The sequence below is a fragment of the Lagenorhynchus albirostris genome, chromosome 15 (genome assembly GCF_949774975.1).
Source record: "Lagenorhynchus albirostris chromosome 15, mLagAlb1.1, whole genome shotgun sequence".
NCBI lineage: Eukaryota > Metazoa > Chordata > Mammalia > Artiodactyla > Delphinidae > Lagenorhynchus > Lagenorhynchus albirostris.
Genome location: NC_083109.1, coordinates 33,376,562 through 33,398,168, shown reverse-complemented (window position 1 = coordinate 33,398,168; position 21,607 = coordinate 33,376,562). Strand labels below are relative to the sequence as shown.

The window sequence follows — 21,607 nt, the reverse complement described above, 5'->3', positions numbered from 1 at the left end:
AAATGACATGCCAAGTTCTTCAATTTCTCACCCTGCTCTCCCATCTGGTCTGCCAGCCCTGAAGCTAGCAGAGCAGTGGATATGGCACATCCTTCTCTAACCTCAGCTCTTCTTCCAACTTTCTAATCAAGCCTTAGCCTCTTGTTGGACATTGGAGACCACCAACCTACCCACAGCAGAGACAGACATTCATCTCTTTTCTTCACTGCAGTGCATTCAGCATGGTTCCTCAAACAAATGCATCAGACCAGCCAGTGTTTTAGGGGCATCCCTGTACTCACATAGTCCACAAGCATCTAATATATGAGCCATCCCTCCCCACATAGAGGTCATGATTTCCCCAGATGCCTCTTTCCCAAGGCCCATTTCTTGGGTTTCCTGCCTGGCTCATTAATTGTTAGTTCACAACCTTGGGAGTTCCTTGGGTGAAATTTGAAACTGGGTGAAATCTGAAACTGATCCCTGTACATGAAGGGTGAGGAGAGACCAAAGAGAGAGCCAGAGTATATGCCAGGTTTAAAAAGCAAGGGTACTTACATGCAAGGCTTGTCTTGGGCAGCCTCAAGAGGAGTAGATCTCCACACCCACTGTAAGAATCTTAAAGTTTATACAGAGGCCTTAATTTGTTTCAGTTGATCCCAACAACACATGATCTCTCAAGGCCACGTCCTTGAAACCAGCTCCCAGTGTGGGAACAGTGGGCAGAATGTACATTCCTAGGACAGGGGAGGGGTGACAAGCCTCCAATTGCCTGGGTCCAGCTCACAGGTCAACCAGTGGTCATGTCCTCTCCATGACCTCCTCCAACACCTAGTACATGGGAGGCATGAAACAGAGGCTCACCGAACATTGACTGTTGAACAAAGGTCACTGAAAGGAACATCTAAAATCATGCCAGTTAATGGAGATTTCCAGCGATAACACATCAGAGAAGCCACTATAGACTTTACTAGTTCTTTAAGAATTTTTTTCTACGTATTAGAATCTTCCCATATGATTTGTCCAAATGTGAACTTTGACTGCCTCTCTGAAATGCCATCAGCACTTCCCCATCTCAGGAAATGGCACCACTTGTTCTTCAAGCTAGAAAGCTGAAGATTCCTTTTAACTGATTCTTTCTGTCTCTTTCTCTTACTAACATCCATTCCATAATGGAGTCTGGCCAAGGCTATCTCCAAAAGACACCTTACATTCATTCACTTCATCTCCATCCTTAACTCCACTGCCATCCCGGTGGTCTAGGCCTCCACCATCACTTGTTTGAATGCCTACGATGGTCTCCTAAGTGATATTCCCATTATCCTATCAAATATCTTCAGAGGGATATCTTCAGAGCACCTTCTTCAGCATGTTATTCCATAGTTATTTGTTGCTCTATATATGCTTCCCCTTCCAGACATGGACATCCATAAGGACCAGAACTTTGCTTTTTTTCTTCAATCACCATTCTACAATGCCTAGCAGGTAAAAGGCAATAAACACTCATCTAAAATGAGAAATGTCCTTGGAAATCATCTAACCTAGTGACTCTTAGCTTTTGGGGATTCATGGATTGCTTAGAGAAATCAATGAAAGCTATGGCTATTCTCCCAGAAAAAACAGATGTATATAAAATGTACAATATTTTAGCTACGATTTACAATTTTAGCTATTATGATATTCCCACCTAATGCTCCATTATGGTCCAGGTTAAAAAAAATGAAAAACTCTAAATAACCTCTTAATTTTTTCAGAATTGAGGTTAAATTAATTTTCCAAGGCCACACAGTATGTAGTTGGTGGAGCTGAGATTAAGTATGTTCAATAAAACTCCAAGTGATTAAACCAGCACTCACATTTCCCAACCAAATGGTAAAGGAAACCATTTAGCTAAGAAACCCTAACTATAATACTCAAGAGCTGAAAACGTATATAAAAAGCTACTTACCAATGTATTTCTTAGTAATTAAATTTGTGAAATACAATCACAACAATAAGATAAGACCCCTCTTTTATCATTTGTGCCCTAGAAGTTCCATGACCAGCTAGATGTCCAAAATCCTAGGAACTGGAAAAGCCTTTTGAGATCTGGCAGGTCTTTTACAGATGAAGATAAAAAATGTCCATAGGGGCAGTCAGACTGAGACTAGGGAACAGCATTCCAGGAGGAGGGAACAGCCAAGGCAAGACCCACAATCAAGGGCAAAGTTGGTGTGCTCAAGGAAAAGCAAGGACGCCAGGTTGGCTGGATCAGAGCAAACTTGTGGGAGGGTAGCAGGAGATAAGCTCCGGTAGGTGATCAGGGTATTTGGCTTCTTAGCAGCCAGTGAAGGCTGGAGAGGTGAGGACAGTGTAGGTGGTGGGTAAAGTTGTGAGTATGTAAGTCTACTATGGATGGGATCTCAACTCAAGGGAGGAGAAATGAAGACAGAGTCTTTCTTGTTTTCTACAGTGGCACAGTTCCAGTTTTTATTGGATCCTTCCTACTGTTCCTTCCCTCATCAAATCTACTTTCTCTGTTGACTTTCCTCAGGTCAATTTAGGAGAGCAGGAGAAATTATCACAGGTGGCCAAAGGTGGTACTGGGACTGGGCTCAGGTAGATCCTTAACAGAGTGGGTGGGGAAGGAGTGGAGAAGGGGACAAGGCAGTGAATACTGTCATGCCCCACACACACAAAAAAGAATCAACACACATAGGGTTTGCTTCATAATCTAGCCCCATGCCTCCCATCATTATGCCACCACGTAGACCTTCTAAAGAAAAAATCATCCAAACCAGTTCATTTTTTAAATAACACAGATAATGTGGTAGGCAGAATAATGGCCCCCAAAGATGTCCACATCCTAATCCCCAAGACATGTGAATACTTTATCTTAAACTGCAAAAGGGACTTTGCAAATGTGATTAGTTAAGGACCTTGAAATGGAGAGATTATCCTGGATTATCTGGGTGGGCTTAATATAATTACAAGGGTCCGAATGGAAGGGAGGCTAGTGGGTTCAAGTCACAGAAGGAGACATAATGATGGAAATAATAAGGGGTCACAAGACAAGGAATGTGGGCAACCCCTACAAAGTGGAAAAAAAGAGGAAGTGGATTCTCCCTTAGAGCCTCCAGTAGGAACACAGTTCTGCCAACACCTTGATTTAAGTCCCATGAGACCCACTTCAGACTTCTAACTTCCATAACTTTCGGATAACAAATTTTTGTCAGTAATTTGTTACAGCAGCAATAAGAAACTAGTACAGATATGAATGCAAAGCCGGTTCTCATTATCTCATTTATTAATGCAATAAATATTTATTGAGAGCTTCTCTGTGCTGGACACTGTTCTTGGCTCTAGAGACTTTTAAAAAAAAGACACAAAGTCCATGGCCCCTGGGAGCTCACATTCTAGTGGATGCAGACAATAAACAAGTGAATGCCTAATGTATCAGATGACATAATATGTCAGGTAAGTCCTATAGCTAAAATAAATCAAAGTAATGATGAGGAGGGATGACATTATACAAGATGTTTGGAGAATGCCATTCTGACAGAGTGACAGTTTAGACCTACATATCTGGGGTAAAAGCATTCCAGGCAGGAGGAACAGCAAATGCAAAGGCCCTGAGGCAACAAGTGTGATATAAAAAATTGCGACTTTACTTGTGGCATAGTTCCAGGAACTACTACTGTGGTTTGTTGTCTATATTTATAATCAAAGGAAATGCTACTTTTGTGTTAGAGGTTAGTGATTTTTTTTCTTCCTTTTCAAATTCACACTGAATTTGGCTTAAGATCTGGTTTAAAACCCTGATAGGAGGACTTCCTTGGTGGTCCAGTGGGTAAGGCTCCGTGTTCCCAATGCAGCAGGCCCACGTTTGATCTCTGGTCGGGGAACTAGATCCCACATGCGTGCCGCAACTAAGAAGCCCATATGCCGCAACTAAAAGATCCCACATGCCACAACTAAAGATTCCACATACTGCAATGAAGATCCTGCGTGTTGCAACTACGAGCAGGTGCAGCCAAAATAAATAAATAAATAAATATTAAAAAAAAATTCTGGTAGAATCAAGGCATTTACTTAATTTTTAGAAACAAATAGTACTGTAGTAAGTTAAAGTAGGAGGACACTATCCTCCTCAAATCCCTAGAAACTCCCTCTTTTCAATTCAATTCAAATTTTAAGTACCTACAGAGACCTTCAAATGCCCAGTGTGAGCAAGTAAAACAACAAAAGTAATATGAAGTCAGTGACAACATGTAAGTAAAGCAAGGATTCTGATAATTGTTAAAGGAAAATCTGCCCTCTAACTGAAAACTGGACGTATTTGTGCTCTAGATCTAATGAAATCAAACCAAGATGGGGGCAGGGCGGGAGGAAAAGTAGTAGATATGATTTGCAAACAGGACAACAGTGTCATCTAGTGGGAGCTATGTGGTAAAGCACTTCAACTACCTACCAAGAAACGCTGCAGATAGAAACAAGCACAGAAAGACACAATCATTAAACATTTATTGAGCACCTATTATAGACTAATATCTCCTTAGGCCCAGGCCAACAGCCCACTCATGCACTTTTCCCTCCCCTGGCTCCGTCCCACACAATAATGGCCTCATGGGTACACACTTAAGCCAAGTCCCAGACACAGGAACTACTCTTCCCTTTCACAGACTGGCTGATTGAAGATTTAGTGCCAAAGTAAAAAGTCAGGCAGATATGAGATGACCAAACCCAGGCAAGGGATATTTGTCCATGAAAACAAAGAAAAACGTGTGCACTGAAGTAGGTTATAATATTGGAGACCTGGGGTGGAGTCATTCAATTCCCCACAAACTACTTCCATTCCTGTTGCCTTCCTCCAACAAACCCAAAGTACCTCAGAGGTAGGAGAAGAAGGGAAGAAGAAGAAGTAAGATGGACAGCATTTGAAAGAAAGTGAGGTCCCGGGGCCACTGCTCAGACCTAGAGGAGCACGCACTTGTGGATCCACCCTGCAAAGAAGGGCAGCCCGAGGCACTGCTCAGGGCAGGTTGGAGAGGCACTGGGACCTGGTTGATCAGAGTGCAATGGCTGAGAATAAGCCCAGGCAGAAACATGCTTGGGACCAGTTGTGCACAGAATTCCTGAGTCTCAGGTACCCAGTGGAAGCCCTAAAAGGGTCTAGAAGTGGTCTGCAGGGGGCACTCCTCTAAGCCCCATGGACTTCTCAGCCAGTGGGATGGACAAGGCCAGAGGAGAGCTGAGGGACAGGAGAGAGTTCTTGCCAAGAGTTAAGGGTATCACTGCCCTTACCTGTCCTCCCTTCTCCTGCATTTTCTGATTGTGATGTTTTCATGACTGTAGCAACTCTAGACATTCACAGAGTCCACATGGAAGAGAAGTGAGAGAGATCAACCACATCTCTCTAACAGCACTCTATGGTACAGCACTTATACTTCACTGGACACAGGAATCACCTGGGATCTTGTTAGAATGCAGATTCTGATTCCATGGCTCTGCGGTGGGAAGCAAGAAACTGCATTTCTAGCAACTCCCAGGTGATGCTGATGCTGCTTATCTGTGGACCACACAGAGTAGCAAGTCAAGAGCAGACATAATTTTTTTCTGCCCAGCATCTCATTATTTTGGAGAACCCATCCCACTCCCATTCCATAAGAATCCTCCTCAGTCCATGTGATTCACTTGAGGCTGGTTCCACCCTCCCAAGAGTGGGCACCTGCTCCCACCAGACTGATGGGAAGCCTTCCCAGGACACTGTCAGAACTTTTCAGCATTTCCAACTGTGCAGTCATAATGGGCATAGTGAAGGTCATCCTTTTCACCAAGTTGAGTCAGCCTGAGAATAACACCATTGCAGAAGAAAACAGAGCCAAGACAAGGTGAGAAAGAGACAGGGCTCTGATGAAATCCCAGGTCCAGCCATGCCTCTTGACATCTCAGTTATGACCAACATACTCCTTTTGTCCTTGAGCTAGTTTCAGATGGTCTCTTCACTTCCTGATTTCACTCTTGAGACTAGTGAAAGATACAGACAGCAGCTGATTTCAAAACAGAGACATTGCTCCCATTTCAAAGGGCCATGCCTTCCAGAAGCCTTCCCCAACCCCTCTTTTTTTAAAAAAATTTAGTTATTTATTCATTTTTTAAATTTTTGGCTGTGTTGGTCTTTATTGCTGCATGCGGGTTTCTCTAGTTGTTGAGAGCAGGGGCTACTCTGTTGCAGTGCACGGGCTTCTCATTGCAGTGGCTTCTCTTGTTGCGGAGCACAGGCTCTAGGTGCATGGGTTTCAGTAGTTGTGGCACACGGGCTTCAGTAGTTGTGGCTCACGGACTCTAGAGCGCAGGCTCAGTAATTGTGGTGCATGGGATTCGTTGCTCTGCGGCATGTGGGATCTTCCCGGACCAGGGCTCAAACCCATGTCCCCTGCATTGACAGGCAGATCCTTAACCACTGTGCCACCAGGGAAACCTCCTACATTGAAACCCACAGTTCTGAGAGTTCCCTGGTAGCCTAGTCATTAGGATTCCAGGCTTTCGCTGCCACAGCCTGAGTTCGGGGAACTGAGATCCCACAAGCCATGCAGTGTGGTCAAAAAATAAAAAGAAACCCACAGTTCTAACAGCCAAGGGCCTCTCATTTAGAACTTTTTATTTACAGTAAAATTTATAATCCCATTTATAAAGCATTTTCCAGTTGCAAAGCCTCTTTCCGATACATAGTCAACACAAAGCTAAACTGCCTGGGTTCAAAGCCCACTTTGCCCCTTCTAAACTGTATGATGTTGGGCCAGTTATTCAGCTTCTTTGTGCTTCCATTTCCTCATCTATAAAATGGGGATAATTACAGTTCTTTACTTAAGGCTGCCATGATGTTTGGTTGGCTAATGTATGTTAAATTCTTAGAATAGTACTCAGCACATGGTAATATCTGTATAAGTGCCTTCTATTACTATTACTAAAGTTATTGTTGTTATTTTATCCCAAAACAACCTCTCAGAGTAGTTAGTACTGTTTTTATCCTTATTCCCGTTTTATAGATGAGGAGACTGAAAATGATTGTGTGGCAAATTCATTTAGTGAACAATATTGTTGAGATAATTTCAAATCTTCTGATTCTATATCCCCATCAACAAACAATCTTCCCCAAACTGTAATGTGTGGACTCTTCTAATGCTGTCATATTATTTAGCTATTTTATTACTATACGTATTTTATGTCTTCTTATTAGCCTAATTGTAATCTCCTTGGTGCTAGAAACTCTAATTAATACATCTTTAAAATCCCTCAGCAAGGGATGTCCCTGGTGGTGCAGTGGTTAAGAATACTCCTGCTGATTGGTTCAAGATGGCAGAGTAGAAGGATGTGCTCTCACTCCCTCTTGTGAGAACACCAGAATCACAACTAACTTCTGAACGATCATCGACAGGAAGACACTGGAACTCACCAGAAAAGATACCCCACATCCAAAGACAAAGGAGAAGCCACAATGAGATGGTAGGAGGGGCGCAATCACAGTAAAATCAACTCCCATAACTGGTAGGTGGGTGACTCACAGACTGGCGAACACTTATACCACAGAAGTCCACCTACTGGAGTGAAGGTTCTGAGCCCCATGTCAGGCTTCCCAACCTGGGGGTCCGGCAACGGGAGGAGGAATTCCTAGAGAATCAGACTTTGAAGCCTAGCAGGATTTGATTGAAGGACTTTGACAAGACTGGGGGAAACAGAGACTCCACTCTTGGAGGGCACACACAAAGTAGTGTGCGTATCAGGACCCAAGGGAAGGAGCAGTAACCCCAGGGGAGACTGAAACAGACCTACCTGCTAGTGTTGGAGGTTCTCCTGCAGAGGTGTTCACCGTGGGGACAAGGACACTGGAAGCAGAAGTTCTGGGAAGTACTCCTTGGCATGAGCCCTCCCAGAGTCTGTCATTAGCCCCACCAAAGAGCCCAGGTAGGCTCCAGTGTTGGGTTGCCTCAGGCCAAACAACCAACAGGGCAGGAACCCAGTCCCACCCATCAACAGTCAAGTGGATTAAAGTTTTACTGAGCTCTGCCCACCAGAGCAACAGTCAGTTCTACCCACCACCAGTCCCTCCCATCAAGCCTCTTAGATAGCCTCATCCACCAGAGGGCAGACACCAGAAGCAAGAAGAACTACAATCCTGCAGCCTGTGGAACAGAAACCACATTCACAGAAAGACAGACAAGATGAAAAGGCAGAGGGCTATATATTGGATGAAGGAACAAGATAAAACCCCAGAAAAACAACTAAATGAAGTGGAGATAGGCAACCTTCCAAAAGAATTCAGAATAATGATAGTGAAGATGATCCAGGGCCTCAGAAAAAGAATGGAGGCAAAGATCGAGAAGATGCAAGAAATGTTTAACAAAGACCTAGAAGAATTAAAGAACAAACAGAGATGAACAATACAATAACTGAAATGAAACTGAAATGAAACTGAAAATGAACTGAAAATGAAACTGAAACAAAAACTACACTAGAAGGAATCAATAGCAGAATAACTGAGGCAGAAGGACGGATAAGTGACCTGGAAGACAGAATGGTGGAATTTACTACTGTGGAACAGACTAAAGAAAAAAGAATGAAAAGAAATGAAGACGACGGGAGGGCGGAAGATGTCGGAAGAGTAAGACGCGGAGATCACCTTCCTCCCCACAGATACACCAGAAATACATCTACACCTGGAACAACTCCTACAGAACACCTACTGAAGGCTGGCAGAAGACCTCAGACCTCCCAAAAGGCAAGAAACTCCCCATGTACCTGGGTAGGGCAAAAGAAAAAAAGAAAAAACAGAGACAAAAGAATAGGGACGGCACCTGCACCAGTGGGAGGGAGCTGTGAAGGAGGAAAAGTTTCCACACACTAGGAAGCCCCCTCGCGGGCGGAGACTGCGGGAGGCGGAGGGGGGAGCTTCGAAGCCGCGGAGGAGTGCACAGCAACGGGTGTGGAGGGAAAAGCGGGGAGATTACCCGCACAGAGGATCGGTGCCGACCGGCACTCACCAGCCCGAGAGGCTTGTCTGCTCACCCGCCGGGGAGGGCGGGGCTGCGAGCTGAGGCTCTGAGGCTCGGGTTTCTGTTTCGGACGGAGCGCAGGGAGAGGACTGGGGTTGGCGGCTTGAACATAGCCTGAAGGGGTTAGTGCACCACAGCTAGCCGGGAGGGAGTCCGGGGAAAAGTCTGCACCTGCCGAAGAGGCAAGAGACGTTTCCTTCCCTCTTTGTTTCCTGGGGCGTGAGGAGAGGGGTTTAAGAACGCTGCTTAAAGGAACTCCAGAGACGGGCGCGAGCCGCGGCTGAAAGCGCGGACCCCAGAGGCGGGCGGGAGACGTTAAGGCTGCGGCTGCCGCCACCAAGGGGCCTGTGTGCGAGCACAGGTCACTATCCACACCCCTCTTCCGCGGAGCCTGTGCAGCCCGCCACTGCCAGGTTCCCGGGATCCAGGGACAACTTCCCCGGGAGAACGCACAGCGCGCCTCAGGCTGGTGCAAAGTCACGCCGGCCTTTGCCGCCGCAGGCCCGCCCCGCACTTCGTGCCCCTCCCTCCCCGCCGGCCTGAGTGCGCCAGAGCCCCCGAATCAGCGGCTCTTTTAACCCCGCCCTGTCTGAACAAAAAACAGATGCCCTCCAGCGACCTACACGCAGTGGCAGGGCCAAATCCAAAGCTGAGCCCCTGGGAGCTGTGAGAACAAAGAAGAGAAAGGGAAATCTCTCCCAGCAGCCTCAGAAGCAGCGGATTAAAGCTCCACAATCAACGATATACCCTGCATCTGTGGAATACCTGAATAGACAACCAATCATCCCAAATTAAGGAAGTGGACTTTAGGAGCAAGATCTATGATTTTTTCCCTTTTCCTCTTTTTGTGAATGTGTATGTGTATGCTTCTGTGTGAGATCATGTCTGTATAGTCTTGCTTCCACCATTTGTCCTAGGGTTTTATCCGTCCTTTTTTTTTTAATTTTTTTTTCTTAATAATTAATTTTAATAACGTTATTATACTTTACCTTCGTTCTTTCTTTCTTTCTTTCTTTCCTTCCTTCCTTCCTTCCCTCCTTTAGACAACGAATCATCCCAAATTGAGGAGGTGGTCTCTGACAGCAAGATTTATGATTTTTCCCCATTTAACTCTTTTAGTGAGGGTGTATGTGTATGCTTCTGTGTAAGATTTTGTCAGTATAGCTTTGCTTCCAACATTTGTCCTAAGGTTCTATCCATCCCTTTTTTTTTTCTAAATAAGAATTTTTTAATTCAATAACTTTATTATACTTTATTTTATTTTTACTGTATCTTCTTTCTTTCTGTCTTTTTTCCTTCTTTCCCTCCTTCCTTCCTTCCTCCCTCCCTCCCTCCCTCCTTTCTTTCCTTCTTGCCTTCTTTCCTTCTTTGCTTCTTTCTTTCTTCCTTCCTTCCTACCCTCCTTTCCTTCTTTCTTTCCTCATACTTCTACTAATTCCCTCTACTTTTTCTCCCTTTTATCCTGAGCCGTGTGGATGAAAAGCTCTTGGTGCTCCAGCCAGGAGGCAGGGCTCTGCCTCTGAGGTAGGAGAGCCAACTTCAGGACACTGGTCAACAAGAGACCTCCCAGTTCCACATAATATCAAACGGCGAAAATCTCCCAGAGACCTCCATCCTAACACCAGCACCCAGCTTCACTCAACGACCAGCAAGCCACAGTGCTGGAAAACCTATGCCAAACAACTAGCAAAACAGGAACACAACCCCACCCATTAGCAGAGAGGCTGCCTAAAATCATAATAAGGCCACAGACACCCCAAAACACACCACCAGACATGAACCTGCCCACTAGAGAGACAAAATCCAGCCTCATCCACCACAACACAGGCACTAGTCCCCTCCACCAGGAAGCCTACACAACCCACTGAACCAACCTTAGCCACTGGAGACAGACATCAAAAACAGGAGGAACTACGAACCTGCAGCCTGCAAAAAGGAGACCCCAAACACAGTAAGATAAGCAAAATGAGAAGACAGAAAAACACACAGCAGATAAAGGAGCAAGATAAAAATGCACCAGACCTAACAAATGAAGAGGAAATAGGCAGTCTACCTGAAAAAGAATTCAGAATAATGATAGTAAGGTTGATCCGAAATCTTGGAGATAGAATGGACAATAGAATGGACAAAATGCAAGAATCAGTTAACAAGGACCTAGAAGAACTAAAGATGAAACAAGCAACGAAGAACAACACAATAAATGAAATTAAAAGTACTCTAGATGGGATCAATAGCAGAATAACTGAGGCAGAAGAATGGATAAGTGACCTGGAAGATAAAATAGTGGAAATAACTACTGCAGAGCAGAATAAAGAAAAAAGAATGAAAAGAACTGAGGACAGTCTCAGAGACCTCTGGGACAACATTAAACACACCAACATTCGAATTATAGGGGTTCCAGAAGAAGAAGAGAAAAAGAAAGGGACTGAGAAAATATTTGAAGAGATTATAGTTGAAAACTTCCCTAATATGGGAAAGGAAATAGTTAATCAAGTCCAGGAAGCACAGAGAGTCCCATACAGGATAAATACAAGGAGAAATACGCCAAGACACATATTAATCAAACTGTCAAAAATTAAATACAAAGAAAGCATCTTAAAAGCAGCAAGGGAAAAACAACAAATAACACATAAGGGAATCCCCATAAGGTTAACAGCTGATCTCTCAGCAGAAACCCTACAAGCCAGAAGGGAGTGGCAGGACATACTGAAAGTGATGAAGGAGAAAAACCTGCAGCCAAGACTACTCTACCCAGCAAGGATCTCATTCAGATTTGATGGAGAAATTAAAACCTTTACAGAAGAAATGAAGACAGCCTAAGAGACCTCTGGGACAACATTAAATGCAACAATGTTCACATTATAGGGGTCCCAGAAGGAGAAGAGAGAGAGAAAGGGCCAGAGAAAATATTTGAACAGAGTATACTTGAAAACTTCCCTAACATGGGAAAGGAAATAGCCACCGAAGTCCAGGAAGCACAGCGAGTCCCATACAGCATAAATCCAAGGAGAAACATGCCAAGACACATAGTAATCAAATTGGCAAAAATTAAAGACAAAGAACAATTATTGAAAGCAGCAAGGGAAAAATGACAAATAACATACAAGGGAACTCCCATAAGGTTAACAGCTGATTTCTCAGCAGAAACTCTACAAGCCAGAAGGGAGTGGCATGATATACTTAAAGTGATGAAAGGGAAGAACCTACAACCAAGATCACTCTACCCGGCAAGGATCTCATTCAGATTCTATGGGGAAATCAAAAGCTTTACAGACAAGCAAAAGCTAAGAGAATTCAGCACCACAAAACCAGCTCTACAACAAATGCTAAAGGAACTTCTCTAAGTGGGAAAAACAAGAGAAGAAAAGGACCTACATAAACAAACCCATAGGGCTTCCCTGGTGGTGCAGTGGTTGAGAGTCTGCCTGCCGATGCAGGGGACACATGTTCATGCCCTGGTCCGGGAAGATCCCACATGCCACGGAGCGGCTAGGCCTGTGAGCAATGGCCACTGAGCCTGCGCGTCTGGAGCCTGTGCTCCACAATAGGAGAGGCCACAACAGTGAGAGGCCCGTGTACTGGGAAAAAAAAAAAAAAACATAACAATTAAGAAAATGGTCATAGGAACATACATATTGATAATTACCTTAAACTTAAATGGATTAAATGCTCCCACCAAAAGACACAGACTTGCTGAATGGATACAAAAACAAGACCCATTAATATGCTGTCTACAAGAGTCCCACTTCAGATCTAGGGACACATACAGACTGAAAGTGAGGGGATGGAAAAAGATATGCCATGCAAATGGAAATCAAAAGAAAGCTGCAGTAGCAATACTCATATCAGATAAAATAGACTTTAAAATAAAGAATGTTACAAGAGACAAGGAAGAACACTACATAATGATGAAGAGATCAATCCAAGAAGAAGATATAACAATTATAAATATATAAGCACTCAACATAGGAACACCTCAATACATAAGGCAACTGCTAACAGTTATAAAAGAGGAAATTGACAGTAACACAATAATACTGGGGGACTTTAACACCCAACTTATACCAATGGACAGATGATCCAAGCAGAAAATTAATAAGGAAACACAAGCTTTAAACACAATAGACCAGAGATATTTAATTGATATATATATAGAACATTCCATCTGAAAACAGCAGATTGCATCTTCTTTTCAAGTGCGCATGGAACATTCTCCAGGCTAGATCACATCTTGGGTCACAAATCAAGCCTCAGTAAATTTAAGAAAATTGAAATCATATCAAGCATCTCTTCTGACCACAAGGCTATGATATTAGAAATCAATTACAGGGGATAAGTTGTAAAAAACACAAACACATGGAGGCTAAACAATACATTACTAAATAACCAAGAGATCATTGAAGAAATCAAAGAGGAAATCAAAAAATACCTAGAAACAAATGACAATGAAAACATGACAATCCAAAACATATGGGATGCAGCAAAAGCAGTTCTAAGAGGGAAGCTTATAGCTATACAAGCCTACCTCTACCAAGAAACAAGAAAAACCTCAAATAAACAATCTAACCTTACACCTAAAACAACTAGAGAAAGAAGAACAAACAAAACCCAAAGTTACCAGAAGGAAGAAATCATAAATATCAGAGCAGAAATAAATTAAATAGAAACAAAGAAAACAATAGCAAACATCAATAAAAGTAAAAGCTGGTTCTTTGAGAAGATAAACAAAATTGATAAACCATTAGCCAGACTCATCAAGAAAAAGAGAGAAAGGACTCAAATCAATAAAATTAGAAATGAAAAAGGAGAGGTTACAAGAGACACCGCAGAAATACAAAGCATCATAAGAGACTACTACAAGCAACTCTATGCCAATAAATTGGACAACCTGGAAGAAATGGACAAATTCTTAGAAAGGTATAACCTTCAAAGACTGAACAAGAAGAAATAGAAAATATGAATAGACCAATCACAAGCCCTGAAATTGAAACTGTGATTAAAAGTCTTCCAACAAACAAAAGTCCAGGACCAGATGGATGCACAGGTGAATTCTATCAAACATTTAGAGAAGAGCTAACACCCATCCTTCTCAAACTCTTCCAAAAAATTGCAGAGGAAGGAACACTCCCAAACTCATTCAATGAGGCCACAATCACCCTGATACCAAAACCAGACAAAGATACCACAAAAAAAGAAAATTACAGACCAATATCACTGATGAATATAGATACAAAAATCCTCAACAAAATACTAGCAAACTGAATCCAACAACATATTAAAAGAATCAAAACATTAAAAGAATCATGATCAAGTGGGATTTATCCCAGGGATGCAAGGATTCTTCAATATATTCAAATCAATCAATGTGACACACCATATTAACATATTGAAGAAGAAAAACCATATGATCATCTCAATAGAAGCAGAAATAGCTTTTGACAAAATTCAACACCCATTTATGATAAAGACTCTCCAGAAAGTGGTCATAGAGGGAACCTACCTCAACATAATAAAGGCCATATATTACAAACCCAGAGCAAAGATCATTCTCAATAGTGAAAAACTGAAGCCATTTCCTCCAAGATCAGGAACAAGACAAGGATGTCCACTCTCACCACTATTATTCAACATAGTTTTGGAAGTCCTAGCCACGGAAATCAGAGAATAAAAACAAATAAAAGGAATACAAATTGGAAAAGAAGAAGTAAAACTGTCACTGTTTGCAGATGACATGATACCATACATTGAGAATCCTAAAGATGCCACCAGGAAACTACTAGAGCTAATCAATGAATTTGGTAAAGTAGTAGGATACAAAATTAATGGACAGAAATCTCTTGCATTCCTATACACTAATGATGAAAAATCAGAAAGAGAAATTAAGGACACACTCCCATTTACACTGCAACAAAAAGAATAAAATACCTAGGAATAAACCTACCTAGGGAGACAAAACAACTGTATGCAGAAAACTATAAGACACTGATGAAAGAAATTAAAGATGATACCAACAGATGGAGAGATATACCATGTTCTTGGATTGGAAGAATCAATATTGTGAAAATGACTATACTACCCAAAGCAATCTACAGATTCAATGCAACCCCTATCAAATTACCAATGGCATTTTTTACAGAACTAGAACAAAAAATCTTAAAACTTGTATGGAGACAAAAAAGACCCTGAATAGCCAAAGCAGTCTTGAGGGGAAAAGAACGGAGCTGGAGAAATTAGACTCCCTGACTTCAGACTATACTACAGAGCTACAGTAACCAAGATAATATGGTACTGGCACAAAAACAGAAACATAAATAGATGGAACATATAGAAAGCCCAGAGATAAACCCACACACCTATGGTCAACTAATCTATGACAGAGGAGGCAAGGATATACAATGGAGAAAAGACAATCTCTTCAATAAGTGGTGCTGGGAAAACTGAACAGCTACATGTAAAAGGATAAAATTAGAACACTCCCTAACATCATACACAAAAATAAACTCAAAATGTATTAGAGACCTAAATGTAAAACCAGACACTGCAAAACTCTTAGAGGAAAACATAGGAAGAACACTCTTTGACATAAATCACAGCAAGACCTTTTTTGATCCACCTGCTAGAGTAATGGAAATAAAAACACAAAAATAAACAAATGGCACCTAATGAAACTTAAAAGCTTTTACAAAACAAAGGAAACCATAAAAAAGATGAAAAGGCAACCCTCAGAATGGGAGAAAATATTTGCAAATGAATCAATGGACAAAGGATTAATCTCCAAAATATATAAACAGTTCATGTAGCTCAATATTAAACAAACAAACAACCCAATTCAAAAATGGGCTGAAGACCTAAATAGACATTTCACCAAGGAAGACATACAGATGGCCAAGAGGCACATGAAAAGCTGATCAACATCACTAATTATTAGAGAAATGCAAATCAAAACTACAATTGAGGTATCACCTCACACCAGTTAGAATAGGCATCATCGGAAAATCTACAAACAGCAAATGCTGGAGAGGGTGTAGAGATAAGGGAAGCCTCTTGCACTGTTGGTGGGAATGTAAATTGATACAGCCACTCTGGAGAACAGTATGAAGGTTCCTTAAAAAACTAAAAATAGAATTACCATATGACCCAGCAATCCCACTACTGGGCATATACCCAGAGAAAACCATAATTCAAAAAGACACATGTACCCCAATGTTCATTGCAGCACTGTTTATAACAGCCAGGTCATGGAAGCAACCTAAATGCCCATCGACAGACAAATGGATAAAGAAGATGTGGTACATATATACAATGGAGTGTTACTCAGCCATAAAAAAGGGATGAAATTGGGTCATTTGTAGAAAAGTGGATGGATCTAGAGGCTGTCATACAGAATGAAGCAAGTCAGAAAGAGAAAAACAAATATCGTATATTAACGCATATGTGTGGAACCTAGAAAAATGGTACAGATGAACCAGTTTTCAGGGCAGAAATGGAGACACAGATGTAGAGAACAAACATATGGACACCAAGAGGGGGAAGCGGCATGGGGGAGGGGGGAGGGGGTGTGATGAATTGGGACATTGGTATTGACATGTTTACACTGATGTGTATAAAACTGATGACTAATAAGAACCTGCTGTATAAAAAAATAAATTAAAAAAATATGGACCTAAATATACATATATATACATATATATACATTATATATATGTATATATATATATGTGTGTGTGTGTGTGTGTGTGTGTAAAAGAATCCTACTGCCAATGCAGGGGACATGGGTTCGAGCCCTGGTCCCAGAAGATCCCACATGCCGTGGAGCAACTCAGCCCCTGCTCCACAACTACTGAGCCTCCATGCCAGATCTACTGAAGCCCATGCGCCTAGAGCCTCTGCTCCGCAACAAGAGAAGCCACCGCCATGAGAAGCCTGTGGACCGCACTGAAGAGAAGCCCCCACTCACCGCAACTAGAGAAAGCCCATGAACAGCAACAAAGACACAATGCAGCCAAAAATAAATAAATAAATTTATTGTTTTTAAAAGTCCCTCGGCAAGTAGCATAGTAGGGCCAGGTAGTAAACAAATATCCATTGACTAATAATATTTAATGGGAAAAATACATTAATACGTAATGTATTATACATTAATCCTTTATATGGTAGAGGCAGTTTATAAAACTCTATATATGAACCTTATTATTATCAAAAATATTTTTCTGTATATTTTTCTATATAGAGACAGAAAAAAATGACTAAAGAAACTTACATCCAAATATTAACAAGTTTATCATTTCTGGAGAGTGGCTTATGGATAACATTTTGTGTGTTTCTGGGATTTTAACTAATAGACTTCCAGAGTTATATGCACCCCAATGTTCATAGCAGCATTATTTATAATAACCAACGTATGGAAGCAACCTAAGTGCCCATCAACAGATGATGCATAAAGAAGATGTGGTATAAATACACAGTGGAATACTACTCAACCATAAAAAAATTCCTTTGCAGCAACATGGATGGACCTGGACAGTATTATGCTAAGTGAAAAATGTCAGACAGAGAAAGACAAATATACTGTATGTTTTCACTAATATGTGGAATCTAAAAAAATTTTAATGGATGAATATAACAGACTGACAGATATAGAGAACAAACTAGTGTTTACCAGTGGGGAGAGGGGCAAGATTGGAGTAGGGGATTAAGTACAAACTACTATGTATAAAATAAATAAGCTACCAGGATGTATTATACATCACAAAGAATATAGCCATTATTTTATAATAACTATAAATGGAGTGTAACCTCTAAAAACTGAATCACTGTGCTGTACACCTGAAACTAACATAATATTGTAAATCAACTATACTTTAGTAAAAATAAATAAATGAAATTATAAAGAGACTTCCAAAGACTCAGCAGCTGGCAGGTGTGATGTGCTATGTTCTCTCACTTCCATCCTCCCCACTGCTACCTGATCACTTCAATGGCAAATAGATGGAGGGAACCTTCTCAAACCCAGAATCTCGACTTGTTAATGTCCCTGGTGTGGCCATCTGTCTCAAGTTCTCCCAGCTGGGTCCCAAGCAGCTGGACTGAAGGCACCACTTACCAGCGGTGCCATAAAATTCCCTCTTATTGCCCTTTGGTGTCTCCTCAGTAAAGGACTGTCAGAGGAACATAGGAACAGCTTGGCTTTCATTCAGGAACTCTCCCAAAAAGAGTGTGGAAGAACTCAGGTGATCCTTTGAGGAGGAGAGAGTGAGGTTCCCCGTGGGGCTCTCCATTCTACATCTTCTACCACTGATGTGCATCTTAGAATCGAGAAAAATGCATTTTAAAAAGCATTATAACGTATGTTGAAAATATACTGAAATAAGTTTTTTGTCTGAGTCCTGCCAAGCTTCACAATGCTGAGAATGATTTTCCTAGCATTTATTTTTGCTCTTTGGGAGTCCTTAAAGTGCAATCATCTTTGAATTGTCTATTCTGAATTCTTTTGTCTATATTTCCTCTCAGTTTCCTGGGATGGTTTTTTTTATCTCTACAATGGAGATAGAACAGCTACAGAAATCTGTAAAAATATTACTTAAGGTTGTCCCTAATTTCTTTTTGTTTAAGTATTGTCTTTATTTTTTTTAAGTATTGTCCTTAAATATTTCAAAGGGTCTCTGAGGTGGAGTGTCTGAAGGCCAGCACCAACAAGGTGCTCTGGGTGACCATGACAGCCTTCACCAAGTGACCCTGCTCAGAACGAAGCGTCCTCCTTTCTCTCACAGGAGCCAGTCGTTTTTCTTCTGTGGACTTCTGATTTTCTGCAGTTTGCACTTCCCACACTATAATTGGCTTTTGTTTTATGAAATGGTGGGTGGCTTTTTCTTTTGTGTATGTATGCAGGATTCTGCTGGCCTTCCTCTTTCTGCCATACTGGCATTCCATTCCTTGTGGCCATCCTCACCGTTGCCTGTTTGGGTTCTGGTGTGCTTTGACTGTCAGAGTACCTCCAGGCTCCTCACATGCACATCTTTTGGATTACCTCAGGTTGAGTTTTTCCACATGTGCATGTACATCTAGCATTCTGCCTGCAATTCAGACAGAAGTCACAAAAAGGCCTTTAAGTCACCAAAGGTAAATATCTGTATCTGTTAGTACATTTTATACATAGACCTCAGTTGAGATGTATACTTAGCAAAATTATTTTTAAACTGAAATACACAGTAAATAATATAAAGTGCCCCTTGGCTCTTGCTTCCCATGTAACTCTATTGTATTATTACACTTGTTATAATTTTAACTATTAAATCATAAAAGTCCAATTGTTTCATATAGCCAGTTTGGGATGAGCTCCCATTCTAGTTATGCTGTATATAGTTTGAATTACATGGAAATTGTTCCTTCTTCCGGCCACCCCTGCCCATCTTAGTATTTTGCAAGGTTTAATTAGTTGTATACCCAGTACCCTTTACTTGCTACAGTTATTATAATTTGATGGTACCCTTTACTTGCTACAGTTATTATAATTTGATGGTACCCTTTACTTGCTGCAGTTATTATAATTTGATGGCAAAATAGACCTCTCATCATTGAAGGAGAGAGAAAAGATGTGTGTCTAATTGGTCCCAAGATTTTTTGAGCTGTGCCATTCATGGTACTCTTTGCCTATGCATCTCCTTTCAGGAATTTTTTTCGGTCTTACTATTTTTATCATTTCTATAGAGAAGAGGCTTGTGACCAGTACGAATCTTGAGTACAGTTTTATCTATATTCTTTGTGATGTATAATACATCCTGGTAGCTTATTTATTTTATACATAGTAGTTTGTACTTAATCCCCTACTCCAATCTTGCCCCTCTCCCCACTGGTAAACACTAGTTTGTTTACCTAATTTACTCCACAAGTAAATTAATGTCTGCTCTTAAATAAATATCTACTTACACTTTCTTGGGGGAAAAAAATCAAATGTCAGTACTAGCAAATGTTGCATGTAAATCGTTAGCAAGTAATAACTACAACTCAGATAATTAAGAATTCTGTAACAGAAAGCTCTGCTATGTTTTAATTTTTATATACAATTATGATAATTAGCATATTGTAAGAATATAAAACTTTGCTTTGTAAAGTTTAGTTTTACTATTTCTTTATCACTGTTTATTGTATCACCATTGGTTTCATAATGTAAATACTATATATTGAGCAAATTAAATGTCAAATTTTTTATTACCATAGTTCATGTTACTAGTGGGGCTTTCAGGTGTTTAGAGCTTTTTTTGGTTAACATTCAGTGCAAAAGTTATAGATGCTGTATAATGCTAGAGTTGAATTTTAAGGGATTCCCTAATATGTATACTATCTTTTTATCTGAAGTAATAAATAAACTATGATCTTGAAAGTGCAGGAATCAGAAAAAAAATATTTCAAAGGGTCAAACTCAGGGTCAAACTTTTTATCATTTAGCACATATTTGTTTGGTGCCTTCTCTGTGACAAGTCCTGGGAAAAAGTGATGAATTAAAATATACACTCTTCTTGCCCTCCAGGAGCTTAGAGTCTAGTGGACTTCAATCTCACTCACCTCAGGAAGTGATGTTCCTTTTCTCCAATCCAGTCATCTGCCTATGCTATATGCTCTGTAAATTTTCCAAAATCAAAGTTTTCCATACACACTAAACAGAGAGAGGTACAAGAGGAAAAGGAATTACGACAAAAGGAGAAGTTGCCTCACATATTGTCTTCCTAGTTATTGGTTTAACATCTACCTTTACAACAATATTGCAAACTCCATGAGGGCAGAGACCATATCTTCTTATTCATTGCTTTATCTCCACCACCTAGAACATTGTCTGAAATGGAGGAGGCACTCAACAAATACTGATTGATTTATTGAATGAATGACTGAATAAATGAACAAACTGAAGAACATTGCCTAACGGGGAATTCCCTGGCAGTCCAGTGGTTAAGACTCAGTGCCTTCACTGCCATGGACCTGGGTTCACTCCCTGGCCAGGGAACTAAGCTCCCACAAGGTGTGCAGTGTGACCAAAAAATGGAAAAAAGAAAAAAAAAGAATATTGCCTGACAAACGTAGGTGCTCATTTATGGATAGTTAGGTGAACAGGTGGTAGAGTAGATGAGTGGATAAACATATAGATCAGTTAACAGTGATGAGAAGGGTGCGTAGGTCAAGGAGTGGATGGATGGGTGGGTAAACAGATAAATTGTTTATTGGTTGGTGCATATGTGGGTGGGTGATTTTAAAAATGGAAAATTTCAGTATAGTTATCAAGATCCTTGTGATAATGTTCAATTTGTAAAGAGGTTTGAATTTGCTCCAATCAGGAAGAACTCACAGAAACACCACCAGGGTTTGGAGCAACCCAAGGAAGTGGCCTGAACATTCCTAAATCACTCCTCCACCCCCACCCCAGGTCATGAGGCTCCAGCAGCACACATGGGTTCATACCAGGTACATATCCTTATTTTGCTGCCCTCACCCATTCTCCCTACTGCTGGCAACAGCATCTATTTACTCATTGAAGAACCGCCCCCCCCCCCAAATATGATCTCATGAGTGTGCACATTACATAAGCTGGGCTACTCAGATGTTTG

General features: G+C 41.2%; 1 protein-coding gene across 1 annotated transcript in view; it reads left to right on the top strand.

The window, feature by feature from the left end:
• The first annotated feature begins 5,763 nt into the window (after positions 1-5,763).
• Positions 5,764-21,607, top strand: part of LOC132506223 (pyridoxal kinase-like) — a 50,865-nt gene continuing 35,021 nt past the window's right edge. Inside the window, 1 exon segment of the mRNA XM_060124776.1 lies at positions 5,764-5,849. Within this exon segment, the coding sequence (XP_059980759.1) occupies positions 5,764-5,849 (86 nt within the window).